This window comes from Mus caroli, chromosome 7 (assembly GCF_900094665.2).
Source record: "Mus caroli chromosome 7, CAROLI_EIJ_v1.1, whole genome shotgun sequence".
Classification (NCBI taxonomy): domain Eukaryota; kingdom Metazoa; phylum Chordata; class Mammalia; order Rodentia; family Muridae; genus Mus; species Mus caroli.
The window spans coordinates 109,941,924-109,969,662 of NC_034576.1; the positions used below are offsets into that span (position 1 = coordinate 109,941,924).

The 27,739-nt window shown below is 45.8% G+C and overlaps 1 protein-coding gene across 1 annotated transcript in view; it reads left to right on the top strand.

Annotated features, from left to right (window-relative positions):
- Positions 1-27,739, top strand: part of Ppfibp2 (PPFIA binding protein 2) — a 148,692-nt gene that overhangs the window by 106,085 nt on the left and 14,868 nt on the right. The window contains 12 exon segments of the mRNA XM_029479474.1: positions 5,533-5,625; positions 11,337-11,448; positions 13,343-13,404; positions 14,406-14,481; positions 15,912-16,015; positions 18,051-18,118; positions 18,822-18,879; positions 19,649-19,690; positions 23,942-24,083; positions 25,014-25,046; positions 25,415-25,541; positions 26,097-26,225. Coding sequence (XP_029335334.1) covers positions 5,533-5,625; positions 11,337-11,448; positions 13,343-13,404; positions 14,406-14,481; positions 15,912-16,015; positions 18,051-18,118; positions 18,822-18,879; positions 19,649-19,690; positions 23,942-24,083; positions 25,014-25,046; positions 25,415-25,541; positions 26,097-26,225 — 1,046 coding nt within the window.

Consider the following 27,739-nt stretch of genomic DNA (forward strand, 5'->3'; position numbering starts at 1 on the left):
AACCCTGAGAAGCGGAGTGGATGTTTGGAAAGCAGGGTGAATATATGAAGTCAGCCGAGATTACAACACACAGCAGCAATTACGAACTCATAAATGTCACCTGTGCTTCGTGATTTGTAGCCCAAGGAGGCAGCAGTGCTGCCAAAGTCTCTGCCCGGTTGGAGAGAAAAAGACCTGGGACTAAAGGAGATGGCCAGCCCTGGAGTTGGAGTGTTAGGTTTCATTTTGGGTCTGAGGACTGAGACAAACAAAACAGCAGGAGATTAGGGAAGTGGCCCAGAGACCTGGGGTTTATCACATGGTTCTGCTAAGGCAGAGGGAGGAAAACAGGTGTGCACCTAACCTATGACCTACATCCCTGATGCAGACAAGAACAGAAGTGGAGGGAAGAAAGCAACAACTGTCTGGATCTTAAAAGTCTTCAGCCAATGCTCTTATGATTATTTTTCTCACTTTTCTTGCTCAGACCCTAGGGAACAAAACCTGGGGAAACTGCACCTTGGTTTCAGTTTTGAAGCAAAGGGAAGACTAATGTAGTAACATGTGCGGGTACGAGGGCTTGTGGTCACAGTTACCCACAAAATCATGAAATGGATCAAGAACAAAGCTAGGCATAGGCACAGTACTCTGAGAAGTCAAGCGATACATCAAAAAGGCTGGGAACTCTACAGAGAAGACAACTCAGTCAACCTGAGCTGCTGGGAAATAAGGTAGCTCTGACTGCGTCATTTCCCATGGAGTATCACCAAGAAGGAAGGGCTTAGCCCTGAGGGAAACTGGATTTCCTAGGGGCTAACACAGAAAGTGGAAAGGGTATTTATTAAGGACACAAGAGCACCTGTATGAACCATATGAGGAAGGACAAACCCCATACAAAGGGTGGTGCTGAGAACAATAGCCTTTTAAGAGAAAGGCAAGTTTTTAGTTAAAGAGAAACTGGACTTGATGTGCCATGCCTCTCACAGGTGCAAGGAATTGGGACAATAGTGTCCACACTGCATACTGCCAGTGAGGTTTCTGTTGCTATTTTGTTCTGTTTTCAGTGCTAGGGCGCTAACCCTGGACCTTGTTCATGCTAGGAAAGTGCTGTTATCAGGGAGCATCAGCCCTGTCACTTGTATGTAAAATTAGAGCCAAGTGTCTGAGGGGTCCGAGAAGCTGGGGAACAGAGAAGGGAGTCAAGGCCACTGAGGGGCATCAGTGGATAAAGGTGCTTACCACAAGCATGGCGACCTGTCTTTGAACCCTGGAACCCAGCCACAAGGTGGAAGGAGAGAACCACTGTCTGCCAGATTCGATACAAGCATCTTGGCTCTCTCTCTCTCTCTTTCTCTCTCTCATTTACACAGATTAAGGTAGAAGTTTCACCAGACTTAGATCATTGGTTCAGCTGGAAACGTGTCTGTCCTGATAGACCAGAAACACACTTCAGTGGATGCTGCAGAATCACTGCCTGGGATATATTTTGACAAAGAATATAGGCTGGATGTTCAATTGTTTTAACACTCTATTAGTATCTGAATGGATTAGAGTTGGGGGTGCCTTATTATGCATAGGGATGGTATATGTTGTAGAGATTACCTATAAGCAGGTATTGACATGTTTACATGTGTGGGTGGGTATTGGCAAGAGTAGCATGGATGTAGGTAGGAGGGAGTGTGTGCGTGCGCACGTGCATACAAGTGTGTGTGCGTCTGTCTGTCTACTGCTGCTGCTGCTTAGAAGATGGGATCTGCCAGACTCTGTACCTCAGCTATTGACTTAGAAGAATGGCCATCCAGTGTGCCACAAAGTAGATGTTAAACTTCAAGACAGGTCTGAGAATGGAGCAGGCCTTAGGCCAAAGCATGGCAGGTACTTTTGTTCTGCCAAAGAGGGACCTGGCTGTGGACTGGGGGCCGCCCTCCCCTCCCCAGTCATGCTCACCCTCTGCATTCTTGCCTTCCTTCCCAGCCGCTCTCCCAAGGTGGTCTGCATCTGCTGGTGACTGATGTTGGGTGCTTTTCTCTGCTTTCTCTTCCTTCCCGCAGTCAGTTCTGAATGTGATCAGTGAGCTGCAGGAACAGATGTGTAGGCTGCAGCTGGACATCCACAGGCAGATTCAAGAGCGCCTGTTACTTGCTAGGGACCACCCTGAGGAGTTGGTGGCCGGTGACCACGAGGCCAAGTCCCAGCCCTGCAGCCAGGACTGTGCCCCTTGGGAGGGGTCACCTGTAGGAACCACACTTAAGTATATCAGAGCATGTGTGTGTGATGTCTCAGTGGTAGAAGGCTGGGGTTTCTCCTAACCATAACTGTGTGCAGTGGCTTGGCATGGATCTGCTGTTAGTTACCTCAGGGCAGAGCTTGGTCTCACGCAGGCCTCTGTTGATGTGAGGTGGGCTCTGGGACCATCATCAGTCAGGGTTTGAGCAGGTGAGACTAGCCCTCAGAAGGCCACATTCCCCATCTTTAGGAATAGGATCAAGGTGTATTGCAGGATCTGAGTGGTGGGGGATTTGGGCCAAAGCAAGATTCAGGATTCTTTTTCCCAATCTATGATCCAGACACTTATCCCTCCCCCTGGACTGGATGTTTAAATGAAGTCCCGCTGTATGAGTCTCTTTAATGGAAAAAAAAAAAAAAAAACCCCAACAGCATCATGGGAAAAAATCCTTTCAAATCAATTTTTAGAGAAGCTTAGCCACATCCCTCACCCCAGGGAGTAAATACATCAGGGTTTTCGTTTGTTATGAATAATTAAGTCATCACCTGAACTTCCAGGAAAACAATATCCGCATAATAATCACAATAGAGTGAGTTCATGACCTTTTGGGCCATATGCCAAAGAAGTCACAGGAGCCCAGACAGCAGTAGCCTGTACTTTCTTAATTCTGTCCCCAGCTGGCATGGTGCCCTCTCTGAGCAAACTGAGCAGCACCCCGCCCCCCAAGATAGGAACAAAACAGACAGACTCTTCCTGCCTGCTGGGCATTGGAACAGCTCAGGCAGGGCCAACAATATTACTAGAAAAGGATTCTGAATCTCTGGTAAGTCCAGATAGGCAACCAAAAATCTTGTAGCCCTGTGATGAAGATCAAGGGCACAGTCACCTTAGCTTAGAGGACCCTTTTAAAATAAGTATCAAGAAATACTTACCTCAGCTGTAAGTAATTTTTAATAAATTATCTTATAAGATTCATGTGGAAGGCGTGTCACTTCATGGTAGATTATCTCAGAATGCAAAGACATCTAAGCCAGTTAAATAATGACTTGAGTATCAGGTGTTTGTTCATCAACAGCTATGTGTCAGGATCTGCTGCGTAAGAGGTTCAAAAAGGCTCCCCAGACTTCACAGAAGGGAACAGAACTATCCATTAGGTAAACCTTACAGGAGATCTGTAGGAAACACCTGAAGAGTCCCAGAGAGCGTATTAATGTGATGGGGAGGTCTTTGCTTGGGAAGGCAGGAATTAGCATGGTGGGCAGGTAGAAAGAGAATGGGGTAATTATAAGCTGGGAAGTAGTTGAAAATTCTCCAGTGGACATATTAGAGTTTATCCAGGGCAGGGCAGGCCAGGCCAGGCTGGTCATGAGGTAGCACGGAGAAGCAAGGGAGTGCCATGATCAGATGGGTGTGCTAATGCCATTGGTCCTCTGGGAGTTTAGCACTCAGGTTTTCCATAGGGCCTAGGTCACAAAGGATCAACTATTTGAAGCTACTCAGGTTACCAACACTCACTGCATTCTGGGTGGTACTTTTGGAGGGAAATGAGACATAACAACATTTTTGGATGTGACATAGGTAAAGCTTGGACCCAAATAGAATTAACGGCCTTTATGGCAGTTCTTCTGATAGGAAGTAGTTGTTATCTGAACTGAAGTGAAGTTTGGTTCAAGACAACAATGTTGGCAGGTCCCATTGGCAGTGCATGTTATAATCCCCAGGGTCTGGAAGGTAGAAGCAGGTTTGAAAGCTTGAGGCTGATTTGTACTGTGTATTGAGTTTACAGGTCAGCCTAATCTTTGAGATTCTGCCTCAGGAAAAAAAACAAAACAAAAAAACTAAAAACAAAAACCAAAACCCCCCCAAAAACCAGGGCAGGAGAGATGGCTCAGCGGTTAAGAGCACTGACTGTTCTTATGAAGGTCCTGAATTCAAATCCCAACAACCACATGGTGGCTCACAACCATCGGTAATGACATCTGACGCCCTCTACTGGTGTGTCTGAAGACAGATATAGTGTACTTACATATAAATAATAAATAAATCTTTAAAAAAAAAAACAAAAAAAGAAGAAGAACAAACCAACAAAGATAACATTGCTGAGTATTGCCCCTTTCTTGAGGGAATTTTCAACCAGGGATCCCAGAGTTAGAAGATGCGAGCTTAAATTCCTGCCCTGCTTACCACCTGTACAAATGCGTATGCAGAAGTGATTTACACATCCCTTCCCCAGTCAGGAAGCGGCACTGACTTCTCATCCACAGTGTCATAGTGAACACTCATCTGTAGAGCTTCCCACCCCCGAGCTCCCCAGTCTCATCTCCAGTGCATGTGACATCTAATCTCTGTTCCACCTCAGTGGGCAGTCTCACTTTCTGCCTCTACTGGATTCCTCTCTGCATGCCTCCCTGTTTCTCTAGTTTAACCTCCTCGTCAGAACAGGACGCTCACACTGGCATCTGCGGTTGGCACTCAGCATTTGTTCTCTGATTCTTACTGCCTGTGAAGCCTCGGAGGCTTGCCACTTCCTCCTCTGGCTTCCCCACCTTCCTCACAGAGAAATAGATGCTTCTCTCGCTTCCTGCTCCTCTCTCCACTACCAGGGAAGTTGCCTCCACTTCAGCATCTCTGCACCTTCCACTCCCAAGCTTGACCTGTCTACTTGTGACACCTGTATATGAGCTGGGCACATCTCATGGAGGTTCAGATGTCAGAGGAAGGGGATGCCAGGATATACGAATAAGAGGATAATATTGAGTTTTAGCCTGGGAGGTAGCTTGCTTGGTAAAGTGATGAGTATGAGGACCTGAGTTCTATCTCCATAACAAATGTTTAAAACAAACAAACAAACAAAACTACCACCATCACCACCACCAACAATAAAATAACTCCCCTCGCCCCCCACCCCCACAGTCCCACATGTAGTCCTAGCAGTGTGGGGTGGAGGCACGTAGATGCCTGGAGCTTGCTGGCCAACCAGCAAGAGACCTACCTGTTCTAGAGGAAAAAACAAATAAAAAAACTAAGGAATATACCTAAGGTTGTCCTCTGGCCTACATGTGCACATGCAAATGCACACATATGTACACTGCAGTTTCTTCTCTCTCATAAACTCCCTGGCCTTCATTTTTAAACAGGCACACCGCCTTTTCTGGATCCCAGACCACGTTTAAAGCACAAAGCTGCAGACTTGGAGCCTGCTGGCTCCAGACAGCTGTAGACAGTTGCTGCTGGCCCAGCCCCCTCTGCATGAGCTTTATCCAGTTTGGAGCCTTCTTGCTTGCTCTTTATCTGTCACAGCTCTGACATTCTCCCTCTTTCTCCAGGAGTTACTGCAAGAGCTTAAGCACCTCAAAATCAAGGTGGAGGAGCTGGAGAACGAGCGGAACCAGTATGAGTGGGAGCTGAAGGCCACCAAGGTAACCGGCAGTAGGAGGCACCCGAGGAGGTTGAGGGGTGGGGCTCCTGCTGGGAGGGGCTTCGCTCTCAGGCTTCCCTACAACAGAAGTGTGGAAGTGCAAACCAGCCCCACACAGTGGCACCTAGGCTGTAGTGCAGTTCTGCTGTAAAAAGGTTTCTCATGAGAGCCTGGGAAACTGAAGTGAGAGCCTCTGAGGTTCCCTGGCCCTGCTTCCTTCCCCTGCAGCATCCTACTGTTCCTGACTTAGCCAAGGAGGTTCTTGGGAGAGTGGGTGAATGGGCTGGCAGGTGAGTGACAGCAGAACTCGGGAGTGTGACTGTCTGGATTGCTGGAGACACCTGAGTAAACTCAGCAGTTCCTGTCATTATTGGTTTTCTAGAAATAATTTCTCAAACGATAAAGCTCGCTTTATTTTTTCAACCAAATCATTTTTTACTGTATTGGGGAGCTTGTTGTATAAAGGACACCAAAAAGAAATTCTTTAGTGGGATATTGTTTTCTTCTTTCTTGTAAGTTTCTCCTCATTGAACTGCAGGGGTTAAAAGTAGTGTTAAGTTGGGTAGGTATCTTGGGGCACTTGTCATCCCAACATACCCACAGCATATTGAATCAGGAGGGTCACTTGCAGTTGGAGGCTGTCTTAGACTACATAGTGGGTTCCAGGCCAGCCTGAGCTAAATAGCATGCTTCTGTCCCAGAAAACAACAGTACACCAAAACAAACAAACAAAAATAGGAAAAAAAAAAGATTTAAATATTTTTGTCTTGTGAGTTATGTCTTAAAAATGTTAAATTAGTTGTCAGGTGAACAATAGGAAACATAGCACTAAAACTTAGTTAAGCTATTTTTAGAGTGTGTGAGGGTGGGATGGATGAAGCAAGGGTGTTTGGGTATGCATGTGCTCTGGCTACCTGTGGAGGTCAGGGTGACTTAGGAAGTGGGTCCCCTTGGGTTGTCAAGTTTGGGAGACAGGAGCTTTTATCTGTTGAGCCATCTTTCCAGCTCAGGAGTCTGTTGTTTGAAAAATATATAATAAATTCCAAAATGAATAAAAGACCACTGAATCTCCCAATACAGAGAAGAGACTGTTGGAGCAGAAGAAAAGTTCTGGTCACTCTGATCTGCTCACTAGCATTGTGTGGCTCTGTCACATACCGGACTGTGCCTTCTGGGGAGTGACAGATAGTAGGATTCAATAACAAAGGGCTTCACTTGGGCATTAGGAGGAAGAAGGAAACTCTAGGTCTAGTTTCTCCTGGAGGAAGCCTGGGCCACTGCCACTTAAGAGAAAACACTTCTGCTTTTCCCTTAGGTCCTGTAGAGCCATTCACGGGTGACACCTGGTGATGCTTTGCAGGCATTTCAGTGTTCAGTGTGTGTTCACGTTTTTGTTGTTGTTGTTTGCTTGTTTGTTTTTACTTTATTTTTAACGTACTCACTTTATATCCTGCTCACTGCCCCCTTCCTGGTCGGTCACTCCCTCCCCCAGTCCTTTCCCCTTCCCTCAGTTCTTCCCCCTTCCCCCAATCATTCCCCTTTTGTAACTCTTATTCTAGGGGCCTGACAAGCCTTTCTGGCTTCTGCCATCACTGCTGGCCTGTGGTGCATAATTACACATGTGGGCACATCATGTATGTTTATGTATGAACTCATAAAATAATTAAAAAAATTTTTTAAAAGAAATAAAGGAATAAAGATCACCCAGATCACCCAGCTGCTACCACCACTGTTACTGGTTCCTCCCTACCAGGTGTTTTTGTTTATGAGCCCCCACCCCTTTCCCTCCCTTTCTCTTCTCTTTCTTGCCCTCTCTACATTTCTTCCTCAGTTTCTGGTGATGATTTATACAAAAGTATGTATTGTGCTTTTTTTCCATTTGAAAATTGATGATTTAAATTACTAAAAGAGAAGTGCTGCACATGATGTTAGTATTTATATAATCATATTCCCATATATAAACCTTACATGCTTAACCATTTTTCAGACGACAAAATGGAGGCCTAGAGAGTGCAAGTAACTCTCCCACACTCTCACCACCAGGCAGGCCTGGCCTGACATGGACTGTTGTTGTCTGAGCACAGAGCCTTGTGTGTGCTTGGCTGTGTTGTCACCAATTTAAGAGCCTTGTTTTTTCCAGTAGCTCAAAACTTTCCACTACGGCACTCATTCCTGCCAGTCCAGCCCCGGTGAGACCTTTGAAGTTGCACACATCACCCTTTGTTATAAAACCAAGAAACTCTTTTTAATCCACCCAAGCTCTGTGCCTTGGCATGTGGATCCGTGAGATGCTAAGGCGTCTTTAATAATTACCAGGTGTGAAGCACCTCCCACCAGAACCCACCCAGCCCTTTGCACACTTTTCTTTTTTAAGTCAGAGAGCAGTGCTGTGGATGTGTTTGACACTGGTTTTGCGAACACAAGATTTCAGTTGCCCGGGCGAGGTTGGGGCCTGGGTCTCCCCTTTTTGTGCTGTCCTGTTTTTTCCTGAAGTGGCAGCTTCCCAAACTGAAATCCTCTCTGTGTTTGTTAAGTTGCTCAGTTTTCAGTGTAAGCCTCCTCAGTCCCTCAAGGTGGCTCATCCTCATTATAAACAACAGTAAGGTTTGTGCCCTGAACTTAGTAAGACACAGTCCTGTAGGGATGCAGATGTTTTCCTGCCCTGCAGGGACCCAGAGCACCTCTTTCTGCCACACTGCCAGCTTCTGATTGTCAAGGATCTCAAGCAGCAGGTTTTTTTTTTTTTTTTTTTTTTTATGGTTGAGAGAGCCATTGTTTTCATGGTTCTGGATGGGGCTATCCATCCATCTATCTACCTGTGGGACAGGTAGCTTTCTACAGATAGCAGAGAACCTGTAGTTTTTCCTGGTTCTATGGCTGTTTCAGAGTGAAGGTTGAGTCAAATCACTTGGACTTTAGGATCTGTGGCAAAGGCTCATATTTTGGATACTTGGTCCCCAGTAGTTGAAACTGTTTGGAAGGAATTAGATGTTGCCTTTTTAGAAGATATGTGTCATCAGATAGTGGGGCTTTAAGGGTTTGAAAGTCTATGCTATTCTTAGTTAGCTTGTCTATGCCTCATTCTTACTATATAAGCTCTCAGCTACTGCTTCAGTGCCACACCTGCCCACCTGTCTGCTATAATGTTCTCTGCCATCATGGTCATGGACTAGACTTTGAAACTAAGCCCCCAATAAACTTTGTCCTATAAGTTGCCTTGGCCATGGTGTCTTATCACAGCAATAGAAAAGTAATTAAGACAGGAGCCATAGTAATCAGTGACCTCATATAGAGGCCAGCCTCAAGGAGAAGAGACCCCTGAGAGCCAGGTGTATACTCTGATTCAGTAGGCCCACTTCACTGAAGTCTGCCTGTGAGGCTAGCAGACAAGCGTAACATTGGAAACAGAGACCATCCTGTCCACACTAAAGAGCCACAGGCAAGGAGCCATGCAAGAAAAGTTGAGAGATTTATCTCTAAAGAATATCGTGACCCTGGTGGAAATGAGATGTATTTGGGTTGAGAATCCTAAGGCTAGAGTTGTTAGGAGCCATTGGCACCATTATCCATAAGCCAGTGGACACACAGGCCCCAAATGATGTGTGGTCCATAATGGGTGTCCATCTCAGTAAGCTGGATGGAATAGCCAGACTTTGCTCTCTTGATTCTGGGTACAGCCCAGAGCAGAAGAATGCGCTTCATAGTGAGCTTTGCAGAGATTTGAAGCTTGACCTTGCATCTCCTGTTTTCCTTTATATCTCTGTCCCATTTGGAGGATGTGAGGGGAGGTTTATTCAGAACCATTGAGAAGGCTGAGAAATACCAAGTCTCTTAAGAGTGGCCTTCATTCCTCCTATTAACCTGGTAGCATGCAGCCTGGGAAGCCTGGAGCTCTCCACTGGAGGAGCAGGCCGGGAGCGGGGATGGAATTCTGCATGAGAGCAGACTAGGTGAGTGGGTAAAGCTCTGTATTGGAGCAGCAGGCTGGCTGATGAAGTCCTGTGATGAAACAGAGAGACTGAGGTATGTGACACCCTACATTGGAGCAGGCAGGCTGGGTGGGTGGCATTCTGCATCAGAGCACATGTCAAAGGTTGGCATCTGTTATATTTTTAATGGACATCCCCCCTCCCCTTCCCAAAGGCTCACACATTTGAATGTCTGGCTCCTAGTTGTCAGACAGACTATCTAGAAAAGGATTAGGGGGTGTGGTCTTGTTGGAGGAGGTGTGTCACCCAGGATGGGCTTTACATTTTCAAAAGCCCACACCAGGCCCAGTTTCTCTCTTGCTCTGCCTGCTGCCTGTGGATCAGGAGGTAAAGCTCTCAGTGACTGCTCCAGTACCATGTCTGTCTGCTTCCTGCCATGATGACAATGGATTAACTTCTTCCTTCTGGAACTATAAACAAGCCCCCAGTTAAATGCTTTCTTTTATAAAGTTGCCTTGTTCACTATGTCTCTTTCTTGTAATAAATAGAACAGTAACTAAGACAGTAGTTTTTGAAAATAGTGAGAATACTGGCTGCAGGGTGTGATAACACTGAGAAAAACCTGGCAGGCAGAAGAGTCACCAATAGGACTGGTATTCACTTGGTTCCTTGCTGCAGTTCAACGATTGACTTGGGCCCCACATTATACTCTGACAGCCAGAGTTAGACTATGACTAGGTTCCTACATGGTGAACAGTAGGCAGGGTAGATGCCTTTGCTGTGCGTTTCACTGCTCAGAGCATAGTTCTAAACCTTTTCTTGGTTTGACGTTCAGAATGGAGCTTTTTCCTAAAGTAAGGAAGAGGGTGGGATGAACTGTTGTTGTGATTGCAGTATTTACTGGGCCTCACATATATGATATGAGAGTCACTCATAGTGGTTATATTACATAGTCTTCCCACAGGCCATGAAGTAGAAGCTAATAAGCCAAGACTCAGAAGGCTCAATTACTTGTCCAAGGTCATGCAACTTGAACATGAGAGATTCTAGATTTGTCTGGCCACAAAAGGCTTCTTGGAGTGAGATACAAGGAGCTCTGATTTTCTAATGAATCTGGAAAGCATGGATAACCATGCGTAGTGCGGTGATGAAATGTAACCTGTTATGCATAGTGGAGATGTGGGAACTACCCAGTGTCAATGCCAAAGTGTGTGTGTGTGTGTGCGTGCGTGTGTGTGTGTGCATGTGTGCATGGATGAATGTGTGTGCAGTGTGCTTACGTGCTTTCCTTTAAGAAAAGTATATGTATTTAACACACTCTAAAGCTTGAATGTATGCACATAGGCAAGCATACAGCTGTGCCTGGAGGTTGGGCAAAAGCATTAACTGCACAAAAGGAGAATATCTAAGGTGTATGTGTATCTTGGGAGAGGAAAGACCATGTGCAAAATCAACAGTTCAACTTGTGCAGCAGGGACAGAGCCTTCCCACTGTATACAGTCCCAGCTGCTCTGGCCTCAGTTTTACCCAGGCTTTACAGACAGGGAAGAGAAAGAGCTTGGTCAGATAAGGAGATGCAGGAGCAAGCTGATGGCAGGCGAGTGAGTTCCTTCTGCAGGATTCCGTCTTTTGGGGAGGGCAGTTATCCACTCTTACTCCTCGTCCATGTCCTTCACTCCTGCTGTCTCTTGGGATCCAGTGGGCTCTGGATTATGCCATGAGGTGCTTTGTGATGAGCTGGAAGTCTCTTTGATCCAGAAGGGATTCTCTGTTGCTTCTTCAGGCTGAGGTAGCCCAGCTGCAAGAACAGGTGGCCCTAAAAGATGCAGAAATTGAGCGTCTCCACAGCCAACTCTCCCGGAGTGCAGCTCTCCACAGCGACCATGCAGAGCGAGGTAACTAGATTGACTGACAGCACATTGTCTTAGGTCCTGGGCCCACTCTTATGTCTGGGAATGAGTATGTCCTTGCATGTCTGGGTATGAGTAATGTACACACACACGTATCAGTGTGTGTGAACATGTACTTATGCATACAGTGTGCTTGCCTATGAAGTTGAGTTTTATTGTGGGACCTTTATCACACCTCTCCCTTACCTAGAACACTCAGCTCTGAAGGCTTTTCTCACAACATTGTTTGAAGCTCTGTGTAGCCCCTTCTGGAGGTTTTTTTTTTTCCCTAAAAACAACCTGACTTCATTGGGTTGAAAGGCCTGGCCTCTGTGTTACCACCAAAGAGGGGGCTTAGCTGTTCATCCTGCCTGACATTTGTAGAAGGCCCTGAGGTTACAGAAGCAAACCAATTCCTTGTCATCCTTAGATCTCTACTTAAATGGCATTTCTCAGGAAGCTCTTCTTGACCTCAAGTAGTTGACTCTGGTTGTTATTCTTGAACTCAGCAGCCTCTTGTTCCCAGCATAGCGTATACTGTTACTTAGTAGTGCTGGGTTTTGGGAGGTCTTGAGATCATCCTACTCTAACTCAATGATTTTATCTTTGTTTAAAAGCACCTCAGAACCCAGCACAATATTTGGCTCACCATAAAACTGAGTCATTAAATAAGTGAAGTGATACTGGATGCTCCCTGGAGAGTGCAAGTCTTGTCGATTAAAACCAGAAGAAACCTTCAAGTTCTTCTTAACATGCATAGTATGTTGTGCAGTTCTCCAATGATATGGAAAGATCACATATGCCCAAGCTCCTCTACTTGCCACCTGGATACTGAGCAATGGGGTGCTGCCAGTGTGTAGCCTTATCCTGGCCTCAGCACTCCCCATCTTGGTTCTCTAGCTGGCGTGAGAACATTCCCAAGTTATCAGGCATGACAGCAGCTGCCTGTACTCATGGCACCATCTTGCTGTCCCTTCCCACCTTAATTTTCTTTTCTTTTGGTTTTAGATTGAGCTCAAGGCCTTGTCAATAGAAGACATATTACTGTGCCACAAAACTGTATCTCTAGCCTTTACATTTTTTTCTTTTATTTTGAGATACTAAATTGCCCAGGCAGGGCTTGCAGCTTGTATCTCATACCTCAGCCTAGGAAGAGCTATGATTATAGGCTTATAGCTCCATGCTCATATATAAACATTTATTTAATCAGATTATACAGTTTAAAATTAAACCAACTACTAAACCTTTGTATGATGCCCAGTCTCCATTTATTATCCATAAGTAGTTTTGGGTTTTCTTTTTTGTTTGTTAGTTTTATGTTTTTTTTTTGTTTTTGTTTTTTGAGACAGGGTTTCTCTGTGTATCCCTGGCTGTCCTGGACTCATTCTGTAAACCAGGCTGGCCTCAAACTCAGAAATCCACCTGCCTCTGCCTCCCAAGGGCTGGGATTAAAGGCATGAGCCACCACTCCCGGCTGTTTCGGTCTTTCTTTCCTAAATTTTTCCTCTGCTTCTAGTTTTTCTGACTGAATGGTCTTCCCTCAAACTAATCAGGAGCCTAGGCATCTGATTATGATATATATGATATTCATGCATAGAATATGAATATTTATGTTCTTAGGAAATGCTGTTTATGAAAGACTTTCTTTTCCTCTCTGTCAGCTTTGAGTAAATGATATTTTTATTTTGCCCCTAGATACAAAAAAAAAAAAAAAAGACAAAACACTAGGTTATTCATAATGTACCCAACAAATGTCTAATGAGACCCACTGTGCCAGATACCATCCTGGGCTCTTTGGACAAATAAAACGGAGCCATATTCACATGTCAAAGGCCATTAGCATATGTGAATAGCTATCAGAATTTGTCAAGTAATTCCTTCTATACCTCAATTCTTCTAGATCAAGAAATCCACCGTCTGAAAATGGGGATGGAAACACTGCTTGTTGCCAATGAGGATAAGGTGAGACAGTTGCCATGGCACCTTGTCCTTCTTCAAAGGCACCTCTAACTCTTTGGTCCCTTCTGGTCTCTGCTCTACTGGATAGTGCTATGCTGTTGCTGACAAGATATGTTAAGACATTTTCAGCTTTTGGCACTAGAGACTCAACTTCAGTACTTGTTTATGATGCCTGAGAATTTCACATAAACTGAATCTCTCAAAGGTGACTTAGAGCCCAGTCTGTTCATGGTGGTGTGCTAAAAACCCCCTGTGCTTGCTCATGTCACAACTCTTAGCAAGCTCAGCAACAGCCCCTATGTGTGCAGTTTGCCTCTCATGGTAGAAATATCATAGGGACACTTTTAGCAGCCTGCAGTGCCTCAGTTTACCCTGCTACTAGATCCTATCTGATTCCTATATAATCATAAAATAGCTACGTACATACACAGAAAAATACCTAGCTAGTTTAAACAGGGTCTGTGAGAATCATAGCCCCACATTTTCAGCAGAAGAAAAAGACTCAAAAATGCTTGGATAACTTTGCACAGGTGACCAGCTAAGATTTCAAACCCCTGTGTTTCAGGATCTATGTGACCTAAGGCCCCAGACTGTAACTTTGAAAGAATGAATCCTTCCTAGGACATCCTCTGTTATATAAAGTACTTCAGATTCCGAGGGGATGGCTGGAGAGATTGGGAAATGTCTACGTGTGTAGCTCCAGAGAGTGACACAGCAATGAGAGGCACTGCATCAAGACTGTTGAGAGGGTGGGGCGGAGAGGTAGAGTTCTGCCAGCACATAGGCCTCTTCATGAGTATCAGTGAGTGTTGACCCACACCTTCAGATAGGGCCATAGGGTTATAGGCTGCCTGTGAGGCAGACCACCGGGGCCCAGTGAACTCTGACTTTTTCTCTTTGGGTCTTTAGCTGTTTTATATGGGATTTTCTTCACTGTGGTCCAGATAAAGTTGACTAGAGACCAGAGGTGGTGTTAATCTTGTTCTGCTCTTATACCATGGCAGGACCGTCGGATAGAGGAGCTGACAGGGCTGTTGAACAAGTACCTAAGGGTAAAGGAGATTGTGATGGCAACTCAGGGTAAGAGAAGGAGGAACCCCCATTTCCCCTGAAAGATATTTTCTCTACTATGTCAGAAGCAGGAAAATTCTGCTGTCAGGGTCTTTGCCCCCTGGTTGGAGATGCATTAGGGAATGGATCCATATATAGACTCTTGGAAGGTGCAGATGATGATTTCTGGAAATTTCATCAATATGGTAGTTAGATCAGAACTTCTAGGGACCACCCGTTTGTTTTTAGCTCTTGGGAATCCTCATTAGAGGGTCTTCAGTCTGTCTTCTTAGGATTCCTCATTTGAGGCATTGAGAGGAGTCAGACTGGGTCAGTCAGAGCCCTCATGGGCCTCAGAGCTTGTCAGTGTCTCACAGGATATGTAGTTCCCCGCAGATGCAGCAGACATGGAGGGGGTTTCTATGAGTCACCAGGTAGCCAGGTTGCCATAGAAAGTCAATATTCATGTTTACCGCCCAGATCCGTGCAATATACAAGCACCTTATGTTCATATGAGCACAGTGGTGCTCTGGTGGCTCATGCACCGGACCTGGCACTCATTGTTGATCTGTAAGAGCAGTTAGTTTTTCACAGGAGAGTGGTGTGAAGGATACCTACTTCTGGCTGAGCTACTGACTCTGTTTAGAAACAAACCTTGTCTCTGCGGGGATAGGACTGACTGGTTTTTGCCCAAGGCACCTGTCAGGCCCTATGCAAGTGTTGCAGCCTCTTTTTTCTAATTCTTTGTGATGTTTGGGCCAAATCCCTCATGGGACCTGATTGCCTTTGGCCAATAAAAAAGAACTTGGAAGCAAGAAGTGGCTTACTCCTCTGTTTTAGGGATAAACTGTGACCTTAAAGTGACCCTTGTAGCAACCCTTGATTGGATGCCCTGAAGAATTTTTCCATTCCCACTATTAATATCTCTTTATGTAGTAATTACTTTTCTTGTTGCTTTCATCAGATACATGACAGGAAGCAACATAAGGGAGAAAAAAAAAAAAAACAAAAAACCCTTACTTTGGCTCACAGTTTGAAGCACGTGCACCACGGCAGCAGGAATGTGTAACAGGGACTCCTTGCTTTCTGGTTGGCCAGGAAGTGGAAAGACTGATCAGAAATGGGCCCAACATGGATCACCTCTGAGCCCAGTAGCCCGCCTCCTCCAGTGAGGCTCACAGGTTTCCAAAATGGCAATACTAGCTGAGAACCAAACACATAAGCCTAGGACAAACATCCTATACTCAAACCATAACAATGTAAATATGTCTTAGTCTTTCTTGTTTTGAGACAGGGTGGAGTCAAGCCCCCAAGCTGAAGCAATCCTTCTCAGTGTTTATTAATAAAGAACAAACACCATTAGGGTTCCATGGTATGAGATTTTGAGCAAGTCTCAACAGTATTTGAGCAGGTCTCACAGTAGTGATATAATGATCTTACCAATGCTTTAATATTTCCAGGGCCTTCAGAAAGAACCCTCTCCATCAATGAAGATGAAATAGAGGGAAGCTTCCGAAAATGGAATACCACAAATAAAAGCCCAGAGGAAGTCCTGAAGCAAGAGGTACTGTGCTTCCCACAATGTAGGGTTCATTTGCCATTGGAGAGCTTGCCTTGATGTAGAGAGGCATCCATCCAGCAGACACCTATCCATTATACATCCTAACTGAGGATTAGTTCAGTCCAGGGATCCATTATACATCTTAACTGATAAATAGTTCAGTCCAGGGGATAGCCCTTAAGCTTTGGCAAGAAGGTTCAGTGAGCCGGGCCGTGGTGGTGCATGCCTTTAATCCTAGCAACTGGGAGGCAGAGGCAGGCGAATTTCTGAGTTCGAGGCCAGCCTGGTCTACAAAGTGAGCTCCAGGACAGCCAGGGCAATACAGAGAAACCCTGTCTCGAAAAAACAAAACAAAACAAAAACAACAACAACAACAAAAAAGGTTCAGGGAGCAAGTACCTAGGCTCAGGCCTGAGCTCTGGCTAGGGACTGCATGGTGGCCACTGAAACTCTGAAGGGCAGGAATTTTCCTCTTTAATTGGCTTTCTGTTTATCTTTCCTCTCTGGCATGAAGCACAGAATAAGAATGGTGTTTATTTACCAAGGCTTCTCCAGGGTCTGCAGTCATGACTTATACCCAGTGGACTTCTACATATTTGATAAATGAGTGAGTCCATCTTGACTATGTAGAGACACAGACATCTTCCATAGCAGTGCATTCCTGCCTCACGCATGTGCCTCTGTCAGCCCCTCTAACCAGCACATGGATTTTCTTCTTTTTGCTCTAAAATCTGACTCCACTGTATCATTCTCTGGAATGTGGTTAAACACAGATGAATAAACATGTTCATAGACAGAGGCCTTGAGGAGGTTGGGGCTGCAGCAGGGCCAAAAGATTCATGAGATCTAGAAAGATCAAAGAAAGCAAATCCCCCATCTCATCTTCCTTTCCCTTTGTCTCTAAGAGGGTGCTCCCCCCCACCTCACCCCTCTAGCATCCCCTTTTGTTTGGGCAACAAGTCTCCATAGGACCAAGCATCTCCCCTCCCACTGATGCCAGATGAGGCAGTTCTCTGCTACATATGTAGTGGAGCTACGAATCCACCCATGTGTACTCTTTGGTTGGTGGTTTAGGCCCTGGAAGCTCTGAGAGGTCTGGTTAGTTGATACTTCCTATGGGGTTGCAGTCCCCTGCAGCTCCTTCCATGAAGGACTTAATCTTTAACAAAGGAGCAGATGGCATCCAGTAACATACTTCTCATCCCCTATTACTGACTCAAGGAAAGTCCATTAGATTGCTGGTAGTTATATCTGAGCAGTAGTCAGGACTTGCACAGTTTGTCTAAGTCACTCTGCAGATAGATGGCAGATAGATAACAAAACAGGACTTGAACCCAGGTCTGTTGAACCAGCAAGCTCAGGTTCTTAATACCTGTGCTCCGATGTTAGAGATTTTCCTAGAGCAAACCAGAAAGGCCTGGGGCTTGAGGGAAAAGACAGGGCTCTACTGTGAGTGGAGCAGTGAAGACAACTCTGTCCTGTCTTCCTCATGGTCTCAGACAGGCAGGTGGCATAGCTCCCCTATCCCTGCTTATTAACCTGCCTCCTGGTGTGGGTTTGCTTAATTCCTAATATAGGGTAGGCAGGTAATAGATGGTGTGGGTGCTTGCTGAGTGACGATATCTCTAGGGTCCTCTCAGTGAGTCACAGAATTTGACTCTGACTCACTTATGCCAAAAGGAAGTATTTTGGATAGTGTGGGCTAGTGACCCTCTGAATGAGAGAAGATGAGACAAGCTATGAAAAGGACAGAGGTCATGGCATTCTCCTAGCCTTGGGAGTCTGGTGCTGGCACCTGGACTTATGTCTAAGGTCTAGGGCTCAGGGACAAAGGGCAGTTTGATCCTGGAGGCTTATATGTGCATTGTCTCTCAGAACTTGATGGATTATTTGATGAACATTTCTTGAAAGAACAAAGTGTTTATATGAGTACACACCCCATGGCTGTAGCCAGGGGCAGAAATGTTCTTAGAGGAGTCATCAAGGGGAAAGGCATCAAGGGAAAGCCCTCATGGCTGCTCTTCTGTTTGTGAAACAGATAGCACCACGATGCAGCTCTCCCACTCCAGGACCACCTCCTTTGCCACAGAAATCACTGGAGACCAGGTAGGAGAATTGAACTCTTTCTGGGGCACACAAGGCAGATGGCAACTGGGCAGGTATGGTGTGTATAGCCACAGGGCTCTGGGTACAGTGTTAAGCCAACTTCTCCTGTGTACTGAGGAATTTCCTCTCCCATAGGCTGAGTTACTGACATTGAGGAAAGATCTACCCAGGGAACTTGCTGGCTATAATCCTTCATTTCCTCTGTGGCCACTGGTAGCATTGTCCCCTTTCTGTGCATTTGATATCCTCAGAAGAATAACTACTGTGAAGACACAGGTCCCCTGAGCTGACTGCTCAGGATAGGTAGAGCCAGAATGAAGGGTTGGAGGATCCTAGCCCATGCTTGAAGCTATAGCTGGGTGCGCTTGCCTCTTCCCAAAGAAGGGCCTTGCAGTTTCCTACCCAGATTACTTTCAGGTTTAAAGATTAGGTGGCCTAAGCACTTTGCCTCCACCATGACTCTGTGGACACTGGGTTTCCATAGGAAGACCCAGTGGTCATATCTTGTAAGTACCAGTGTTGGGCCAGGCTTGCCCCAAGGTCTTACCTTATACATGGGTTACCTCCTATAAGGTGATTTCTCTCTGACCTTTACTCCAAGCTGAAGGTAGCCTGTTGGTTAAGCATCTAACATGCCATGTTCATGAATGACACCAAGGAACCCTTTCCATGGTCACTAAGATTCCTTTCTGTGTTTATCCAGGGCTCAGAAGAAACTCTCCTGTAGTCTAGAAGACTTGAGACGTGAATCTGGGGATAAGGTCAGCTCATCAATCAGCTCTGCTAATTACTGAGTTGCTCCTTTAGGCCCAGCACAGTGCTGGGCTGGGCTGGTGGGCACATGCAGGTTTTAGGAAATCATAGGAACAGGAACAGCAAGGTCAGAGCCATATGCCACACAAACCAAGAAGGTCATAGACTGTGGCCTCATCTCCCTAGTGTACCTGGGATCCCTGCAGGGACTCTGAATGAGGTAGTAATGTAGGTAAAGGGGATGATGTCAGGAGTCCAGCCTGGGACAATCTAGAAGACTAGAGAGGCAGCTTAAAACAAAAGTCTGGAAAGATCTGAGGGGGCCTTTGTGGCCCTTGTGTGAGGCTGGGCTTGACCATGTGACTGGACCCAGGGCAGGGTTGGAGGGGACAATGGAAGGCTTTGAGTTTAGCAATGACTAAGCACAGGGTTGCCCTGATGGAGCCTCTGGTGAGCCATGTTTCATATGTTCCCTGACTTCAGTCAGAGTGACATGGTAGAGATCCACAAAAGTTGGGAGTTGACAGGACGCAATGCCCAGACACATGCCTCTTGCTCCATTGGTCAGAGTGTTGGAAACTGCCCAGGATATTGTTCATGGCTAAGAAACAGTGGCCTCTTTCTTACTGTGGGTGGTGATCATCTGACATGAAGGAGTGAGCTAGGCAGAATTCTTACATCTCAGTGCGTCAGAAGGAAGGTGGTTCTGAGCTGCTGATTGTGACTAACACAGCTCTTCTTTTTCCCCATGTTTGAATCCTTCTTGTCACTCCATAGTGTGTCGATGGGAACCAGCTCTCCCCGGTGGGAGAACCCAAGGTACATTCATTTATGTCCGTATCACTTGCCCTTGGTTGTGATGTTTACTAGAGTATTTTAGCAAGGTACAGCGTATTGTAACTTTAAAATATGTTAACTGTAAGAGTTAAGGAATGAGGAAAGGAGAAATGTCATTTTTGTGTGGTCCATAGGCATAATGCACTTTCTCTGCCGTTATCCATGGTGTACCATTTATCATTATCACTCTGCTCCGTAGGGTCAGAAAAACTAATCTCTAACGAAGAAGGCTAGGTTTAGTTCCAGGGTAGAAGGTGTGGTAATTTCTACACAGCAACACTCCTCTTCTGTGCTGAGATGCCACAGTTAAACAGTTAAAAACACAGGTGTGCACTCAGTCTATCTCCAGTGAACAAATCATGTTATAAAAACTCTATTAGAACTCGTTTTCTTGTGGAATCCTGCAATGGCAGCTGATTACAGTCCTAGGCTGGTAATCCAATATTGAGCTCATGGGAAACTGAAGATTTGTATAATTAGTGTCAGCCCCACCCAGCCACCATTGCAAGCTGAATGTACTGTGCATGGCCCCTCTGTCTCCTCTGCCTTCCAAAGGAGACACGGACTTCACCACATGTGGCCTGAGAAGATTGTTTGTATATTCATACCATTATGGCAGAGTAGGGGCATTTCTGTTCTTCTAACTCTGTGGAAGAAAGACCCGATGAGTATTCTCATATCAGGAAAAGGCTTCTCTTTGCTTTTGTGTTTATGGTAGTCTGCTGTGGCTAGCCAGACATTTCTCAGACCATGGGGATCTCTATCTGCTCTTCTATCTGTTGTGTTCTGTGGCCCCCTGGGAAAGCTCTTGGGCCCAGCCATCACTCTTGCAGCCTCAGTGTCTGAGAAGCCATTCACACTTATCTCTAAGTAACATGTAAGTGGCTGCCTACTTCCGTGGGCATGCCCTCCCGTGGGCATGCCGCTGGTCCTTCCATGCTTAGAACACCATGTTGCTTACCGTGGAAGGTGAGTGATGCAGGTCTGCTCATTCTGGGTTGAAATGAGTTCTCCCACACCTTTGATCATAATTACAATGTAGGAAACTTGGTTTAGTGCACCATGACCACCTCTTCCCTCCACACACCCCGCCTCATCCCAGCATATTCCGCAGGTACAGTAGTTTTTCCACAGCGTCTCCTTCCTATGGTGCCTAGGCTTAAACTAAAACTTTTTAATGGCTCGAGTATCCCTTGTGTCAGTCACCCTTGTGTTCTGACTGCTCATCATTGTCCCCTGAGTTCCTCAGACTGTGTACTCCTGACTTGCTCTCCTGTAGAATGAGTCAGTCTCTCCCATTCCCAGCACTTGAGGATCAAGTCCCTCCAGCTCTCTGTGAGTGCTTTCTTCTCAGAGCTGTACATTGTCTTTCCCTGTAAGTGGGTCAGCAGCCTTCTCACTACTCATTTCTTGGTGGATTCTTTCTATTGTTCCTGGAATAGATGGGTGTGGTATTCTAGATTCAGCCTGTGATGCGCTGTTCTGTGTCTAGGGTCTGTTCTTCTTAATTGCTCTCCCCCTTGTGCCTGGTTTGTTATGTTTCCTATGCTTCTGTTTGTCTGCTGAAAGCTATTTGCTGGGTTCTGTGCATATCATTTTTTCAGCTAGCCCAGCTGAGGGATTGTTATTCACCTGTTAGAGATGACCAAACAGAGGGTTTGAGAGGTTACACAGAAATGGCTTTCCCTGAGTCATTCTGGCCCAAACTTTAGCCTCAACAAAAAACTCATAATGAGAGTCCTTCTCTACTTTGTATTTCTTATGGAAAATGGTACTTGGTGTTCCACTCTTTGGTTCTCTAAACTTAAAACAAAACTGAACTATTTTATTGTGTTTGTGTGAGCACATGTGTCAGAGGTCTACTTAAGGAGCTCATTTTTCATCTTATTCCTCACTTAAGTGGGACCTCTGTTGTTGCCTCTGCAGCTGCACTCCTCACTGCAGGCTGGCTGACCTTACTGTAGGCTGACTGATCTCATTGCAGGCTAGTTAACTTCTCACGGGCTAGGTGACCTCACCATAGACTAGCCAACCTTATTATAAGCTAGATAACCTCACTGCAGGCTACCTGACCTCACCATGGACTAGATAACCTCACTGCAGGCTAGCTGACCTCACCACAGGCTAGATAACCTCACTGCAGGCTAGCTGACCTCATTATAGGCTAGTTGAACTCACCATGGGCTAGCTGACCTCACTACGGGCTAGATTACCTCACTGCAGGCTAGCTGACTTCACTGCAGGTTAGTTGGCCTCACTGTGACTAGCTGACGTTACCATGGCCTAGCTGACCTCACTTCAGGCTGGCTGTACTTACTGTAGGCTAGCTGATGTCACTGTGGGCTAGATGACTTTCAAGCTTCTGGGTGATTTTTCTGTCTCTTCCTCATCTCATCATAGGATTGCTGGGATTATAGATTTATACCATCACATCTGGCTTAGTGTCACACCCTTTATCTCAGTTGTAACCACTGCCTGGTTCCTGCCAGTCTTTATGTATGCATTTCTCTGCTTTGTGTAAAGAGTCATTATGTATCAGATGACCTCAATGTATCTTGGCTGATATATCACCTAACTTCCTTGTTTTCTTCTGTCTGATGCTTGCTTTGAAAGGTTACATTCAGATCCAGTACTCTTGTGTTCTCATGTATGTTTGTCACTTGCTGACTCCTTGCCTACCTGAGTACCAGAACTCTGATTCTCCCCTGGGTTGAGGGACTCCGACTGGGTTCAGCCCGTGGCAGTTTTATAGTGGGTTCCAGGAATTGAACTTGGGTCATTAGGCTTGGGTAGCTAGTGCCTTTATCTGCAGAGCCATCTCTCTAGCCCACAAATCTCTTAACTGTTTTGACTACTCTTTTCCCATGGTCTGAATCTGACTGAGTATTAGAATAATCCAAGACGCTTGTTAAAAATACATGAAGTGAGTTCATTTTCAGAGGGGCTGATTCACAGGGCCCAGGAGGAGCCCATGAGATGGTGTTTTCATAGTGCCCTGGGTGAGTGTGAAGCAACTGCCAGTGGATGAGCTAGCACTGGGAAGCTGCTGGGCTGGTTCACATGCCTGATCATGTCTGACCTCTCTGCTCTGTGGGTCATCACAAGCTTGAAGATGTCATGATCTTCATCTCTGGATATTCTGGCATGTCTACTATGTATCAGATTTCTTTAACACTCTCATTTCTCTTCTGATTTCTCATTTCTAAGTTCATATGTGGAGGCTCTTGTCAATGTGTAGTGAGTGAATGAGCTGAATTTCAAACAGCTCCTAGAACATGGAAGCAAACGGAATTTCAGAAATGTACTGCACACTTGACTGTCAGTGAATGAAGCTTCAAAAGGTGTCTTGGTCTTGGCAATCATCCAGCCTCATTCTGACTTTCCAGTTTTAAATTGGTTCTGCCTCTCATATTACTCTTCTGGTTCCAATCAAGTGATCCATGGTTGAGTCTCTTGCTGATGTCTTACTTTCTTTTTATGCTCACACTTGAAATGTGTTCTATATATTTTTCTCAGGTTTGTGGTGTTAGTGATCTTTATATACTTCTTAGCAAAATTCTTGTTAGTCTTTCTCCTTAAAAACAGATGGCTTTATTGGGATTTCTTTTCAGCTAGGATCTAGCCATGGTGCTTGTTGCATCTAAGTGGTACCTTAAAGAGGATAGTTCCTATAGACTCTAATATAGACTCTAAGTTCCTATACACTCTAATATCACTGTGTAGCATGGCTGTGCTCATGGCTAAACCCTTGCAGAGATCTGCCTTGGTCTGGTCTGAGTAAGGGTCTTACTTAGCAAAAAGCCTCTTTTGTGACCACAGGAAAGCACATATGGGGAGGTCAGAGAAACTTGGACCATACTCCTCTTGCTTTCCTCTCCCTTGGAATCAACCAAAATGCTAGCCAGGAAACTGTGGCTTGTGTTTTTGAAGAGCCTGGGGAGAATTTACGACCGTGAACTCACTGAACCTCTAACTAACATGGAACAAAGGGCATAGGGCTCCTTTTTAGGGAATAGTTATAGCCATCTCTGGATTTGGGCTTGATGCCGTCTCTGTGTCACTGTGTAGATAATTCTTTACCTTTCTCCTAGACCAGTAGAAAGGATCATTGAGTTAACCTCAGTGAAAAGTGCCTCTTGAAGAAAGGGTTTATGCACACAACAATTTCCTAAGTTGTTCAAGCTAAAGTCTGAGTGCTAATTTGTCATTTCTCCCTCTCTTACTTTCCAATAGGACAGCTCTTTCCTAGCAGAGCAGAAATACCCCACATTACCTGGGAAGCTTTCAGGAGCCACACCCAATGGAGAAGCTGCCAAATCTCCTCCCACTGCCTCCCTCCAGCCTGACTCTTCAGGGAGCAGCCAGCCAAAGCTGAGTGAGTGTCGAGCCCCTGGGTTGGTGGCCTCAGGAACAGTGTCCTTAACATTCACAGTCACTGTAGCTCTAACTGCAACCCACAATTAAGAATAGTGGGAATTGTTTCTTGGCAAGTTGTGTCCCAGAGTGGCCCTGCGTTTAAAGATTCCCTGTCTGGATAATCTGCTTCCCAAGTTATTGTACCTCCATTCTCCCCTTTCTCCAGTCCTCCTCCAACCCCTGCTTGTCCTCTCCGCCTCCCTGCCCCCACCCCAGACACCTACATTTACTCTTCATGTCCTACCTCCTTCTCTGACATCCTGGTCTTCTCTCTTCTGCATCTGCCTTTGATGCAGCCCCTGTTACCACTAAGCTGATAGTATACACACTCCAAAGTTGAGAGTATTTTCCTAGGCAAATGTGGTCAGCAGCAGACAATTTGATGTGGTCCAGGAGTTCCTGCTTTGGTGAACCAGCCCGAATTCCTCTACCTGGCTGTTTGCTGGGCCATGCTTTATTCTTGAAACTCATTGCTGCCCTGGGCTTTTATAACTCTAGATAAACCCTTAATTAACTGTGTTCAGTTATACTCAGACAGCTTTGGGTCATTGTAGTATGAATCCTGGTACCTGCACAGGGACTGCCTATGATTTAGAGTGCTCCCCACTCCCATTGCTGATCCTCCTTCTCTGTCTGTGGATACCTCAGCTTGTGAGAAAGTGGCACCAGGATCCTTTGTCCTGATGCCTCCTCTCACCATGATGACCCTGTGGGCCAAGCTTGGTCACCCTTTAACTTGTCCTCCGTGGGATTGTTTTCCTTTCTGTTTGAGTTTTTCTCATTTGCTAGATGATACTCTTTTTATTTCTTTGCTTCCCCGTTACTGTTGGGCTGGACTTTGGCCACTCTTGCTTCTTCATGTGGCTTCTCTGCTTCTGGGTTGCTGAAGATCGCGGCTGGAGTGTCAGTGCTCCCGTATTAGGTACTGTGACTGTTCAGGTGAGGTAGAATGTGAGAATACCTTTGGTTTCCATTTCTCATGCCCTGCCCACATTCCAGAATCTCCCTCTGACTAAATAGCAAGCTCTTTATTGGAATAGTCTACAATTACTTGAACCCCGAAGTCTTAGATTTAGAAGACATTAAATCCTCCAAATTCTAAACACTGGCCTCACTCGTGTTTAGTGAGAGTCCTTGGAAGTGTTCTCAAACTCTTTTGGCTCAATGCTAACGGCAACATTGGGAAGAATGTTCTGGACTCCCGTAGAAGGATAGCTCTGGTGTAGGGGTGGGGTTCCGAAGGTTCCCCCTCCCATTCATTCACATACCTTTTCATTCTGTCCACCTTAGGAGACACAGAAGGAGGTTGGGAAGATATAGTCTCATCTGCTTCGTCTGGTACTGAGTCAAGCCCTCAGTCTCCCGTGACACCAGATGGCAAACGGAGCCCCAAAGGCATTAAGAAATTCTGGGGAAAGTAAGTTGGTGGAAATGGTTGTAACTCTGTGTTTAGACCAGGGGGAGGCTGTCTGAGTCCCTGCTTTATCCCACATTTGCATAGCTGCGAAAGTGGAATAGTCTCATTCACAGAGAAGACTGTGAGTTATTATTTTTCAGGACTCAGAAGAAGTGTGACAGGCACTCATCAAATACTGTGTGTCTCTCATCCTAGGCATCCCTCTGTCCCATGTCCATGCTCCCATGAAGAGGCACAGATGAGAGTGTGTTCTTTTTTCTGCGTCTCATAAAATATTTTAAAGAGCAAAAGCCAAGTACTTGCTAGTCCACCTGATTAATTCTGAACAGAGGCAGAAACTGGAGTCTCCTCAAAGGCATCAGCCCTCACTTTGATCCTGTGAGGAGTGGCTCCGATCCCAGGGGTAGGCTTAGCATTGAATCTCGAGTCTGTTGGAAGCACTGTCATAGGTCATTTTCCCTGGCTTCAGGATAGTGACTGGGAAGGGTAGTGCCCAGAGCCCTGAGCCTGGCATATCTAGCCCCTCACAGTCTCTGTGGATTCCTTTCCATGCAGGATCCGAAGAACTCAGTCTGGAAACTTCAATACTGATGCACCGGGTATGGCAGAGTTTCGACGAGGTGGGCTCCGAGCGACTGCGGGACCAAGGCTTTCTAGGACCAGGGACACCAAGGGACAGAAATGGTAAGGACCTATCCAGGCCATCTGAGAAGAGCTTTTCGAAATCCTGGCCACAGTGCAGTGTGAGCAGGGGCTGGATGCCCCACAGCCTCAGAGGCTAAAGGCAGGAGTCTATCATACATACTTGTCTGTTTGCCATGAGTAGCTATGCCCACACTCATGGGTGAGGTAAAAGCATAAGACTCCCTGCAGCCAGGCATGGTTGACGTAGGAAGGCTATATTAGTTACTTTTCTAGTTTTTGCAAACAAACAGCAAAACACCAAACCTGACAAAAGCAACTTGAGGAAAAAAAAAAGAGATTATTCTCGCTGTCAGCCCATCACAATGGGGAAGGCATGATGGCAGCGTAAGGTGGCTATGCACATCTTCAGTCAGGAAGCAGCAAGAGATGAGATAAATGCTGGTGCTCAGCTCCCTCCCTCCTTTTTATCCAGTCAGGGTCCCCAGCTGATGGGACGATGCTGCCTAAAGTTAGGGTACAATTCCTCATATTTGCGCTGTAGCAAATAGACATAAAAGGTGCACTGAAGGGGACTGCTAAGGTGTGAGTGGCATGGATATCAGAGCACTGAGTTTCACCTGACTGTCCTATCATGCTTTAATAAAAATAGAAAAAACAGCAAGTCCTTTTGGAGGTGTCCCTAATGGATGCCCTCCCATGGCTCTTCTTACCACCACCACCCCACCCCGCTCTTTTCCCTGTTCTGAGAAACTGTCTCCCATAAACCTGCTCTTGTGGATCCTTGCTCGTGTGTGGTGAGACCCCTTTCCATATTAGCAGCCCCTGTGGCATGGTACCTCCAGCCCAGTTTCTGGAAGCCCAGTGTGCAGAGCCAGCTTTGGTTGGAATGTGCTACTTAAAACGTTAACCAAAGAGAAATGCTTTTGGGTGTTTGCCCTTATGCTCACAATGCAAATACTAGTTCTCAGACGAGACACAGTTTTCCACCGAGAGCATTTCCTGAACTGTGCTCTGTCACAGACTTGCTGTGCACTTTTCTCTCCCATGCCCCGAGGAAGGGATCTTTAACTTACTGCCACCCCCAGATTTTAAGACTTTTGTCAGATCCTCCTAGTTTGAGACAGGATCTTCCCATACTTAACCTCTGCACTGTTGGAGATCCTCATACCTGTATTATATTATAATCCATGATGAAAGGAGGAGGGTGGGGTTGATCCTTCTAATCTTGGATGTATATCCTCAGTAAATACAAGCTTTGGGGTGGTGGGTAGGGAATCTAAGGGCACAACTAAAAAGGTGTCCATCAACTTGGAGTGAAAGAAATACCTGTATATCCCATAATTAGATACTGTTATTTACCCAGCAGTTTTCTAATTTAGACATTTTGTTTCTGGGTTCTCAGAGATGAGAATGTGAAGGTACTGTAAACTCCAGTGACTGGTCTTTGGTCCTTATTACATGTTGGAGCATCTTCTGGGTATATGCCCAGGAGTGGTATTGCTGGATTCTCTGGCAGTACTATGTCCAATTTTCTGAGGAACTGCCAAACTGAT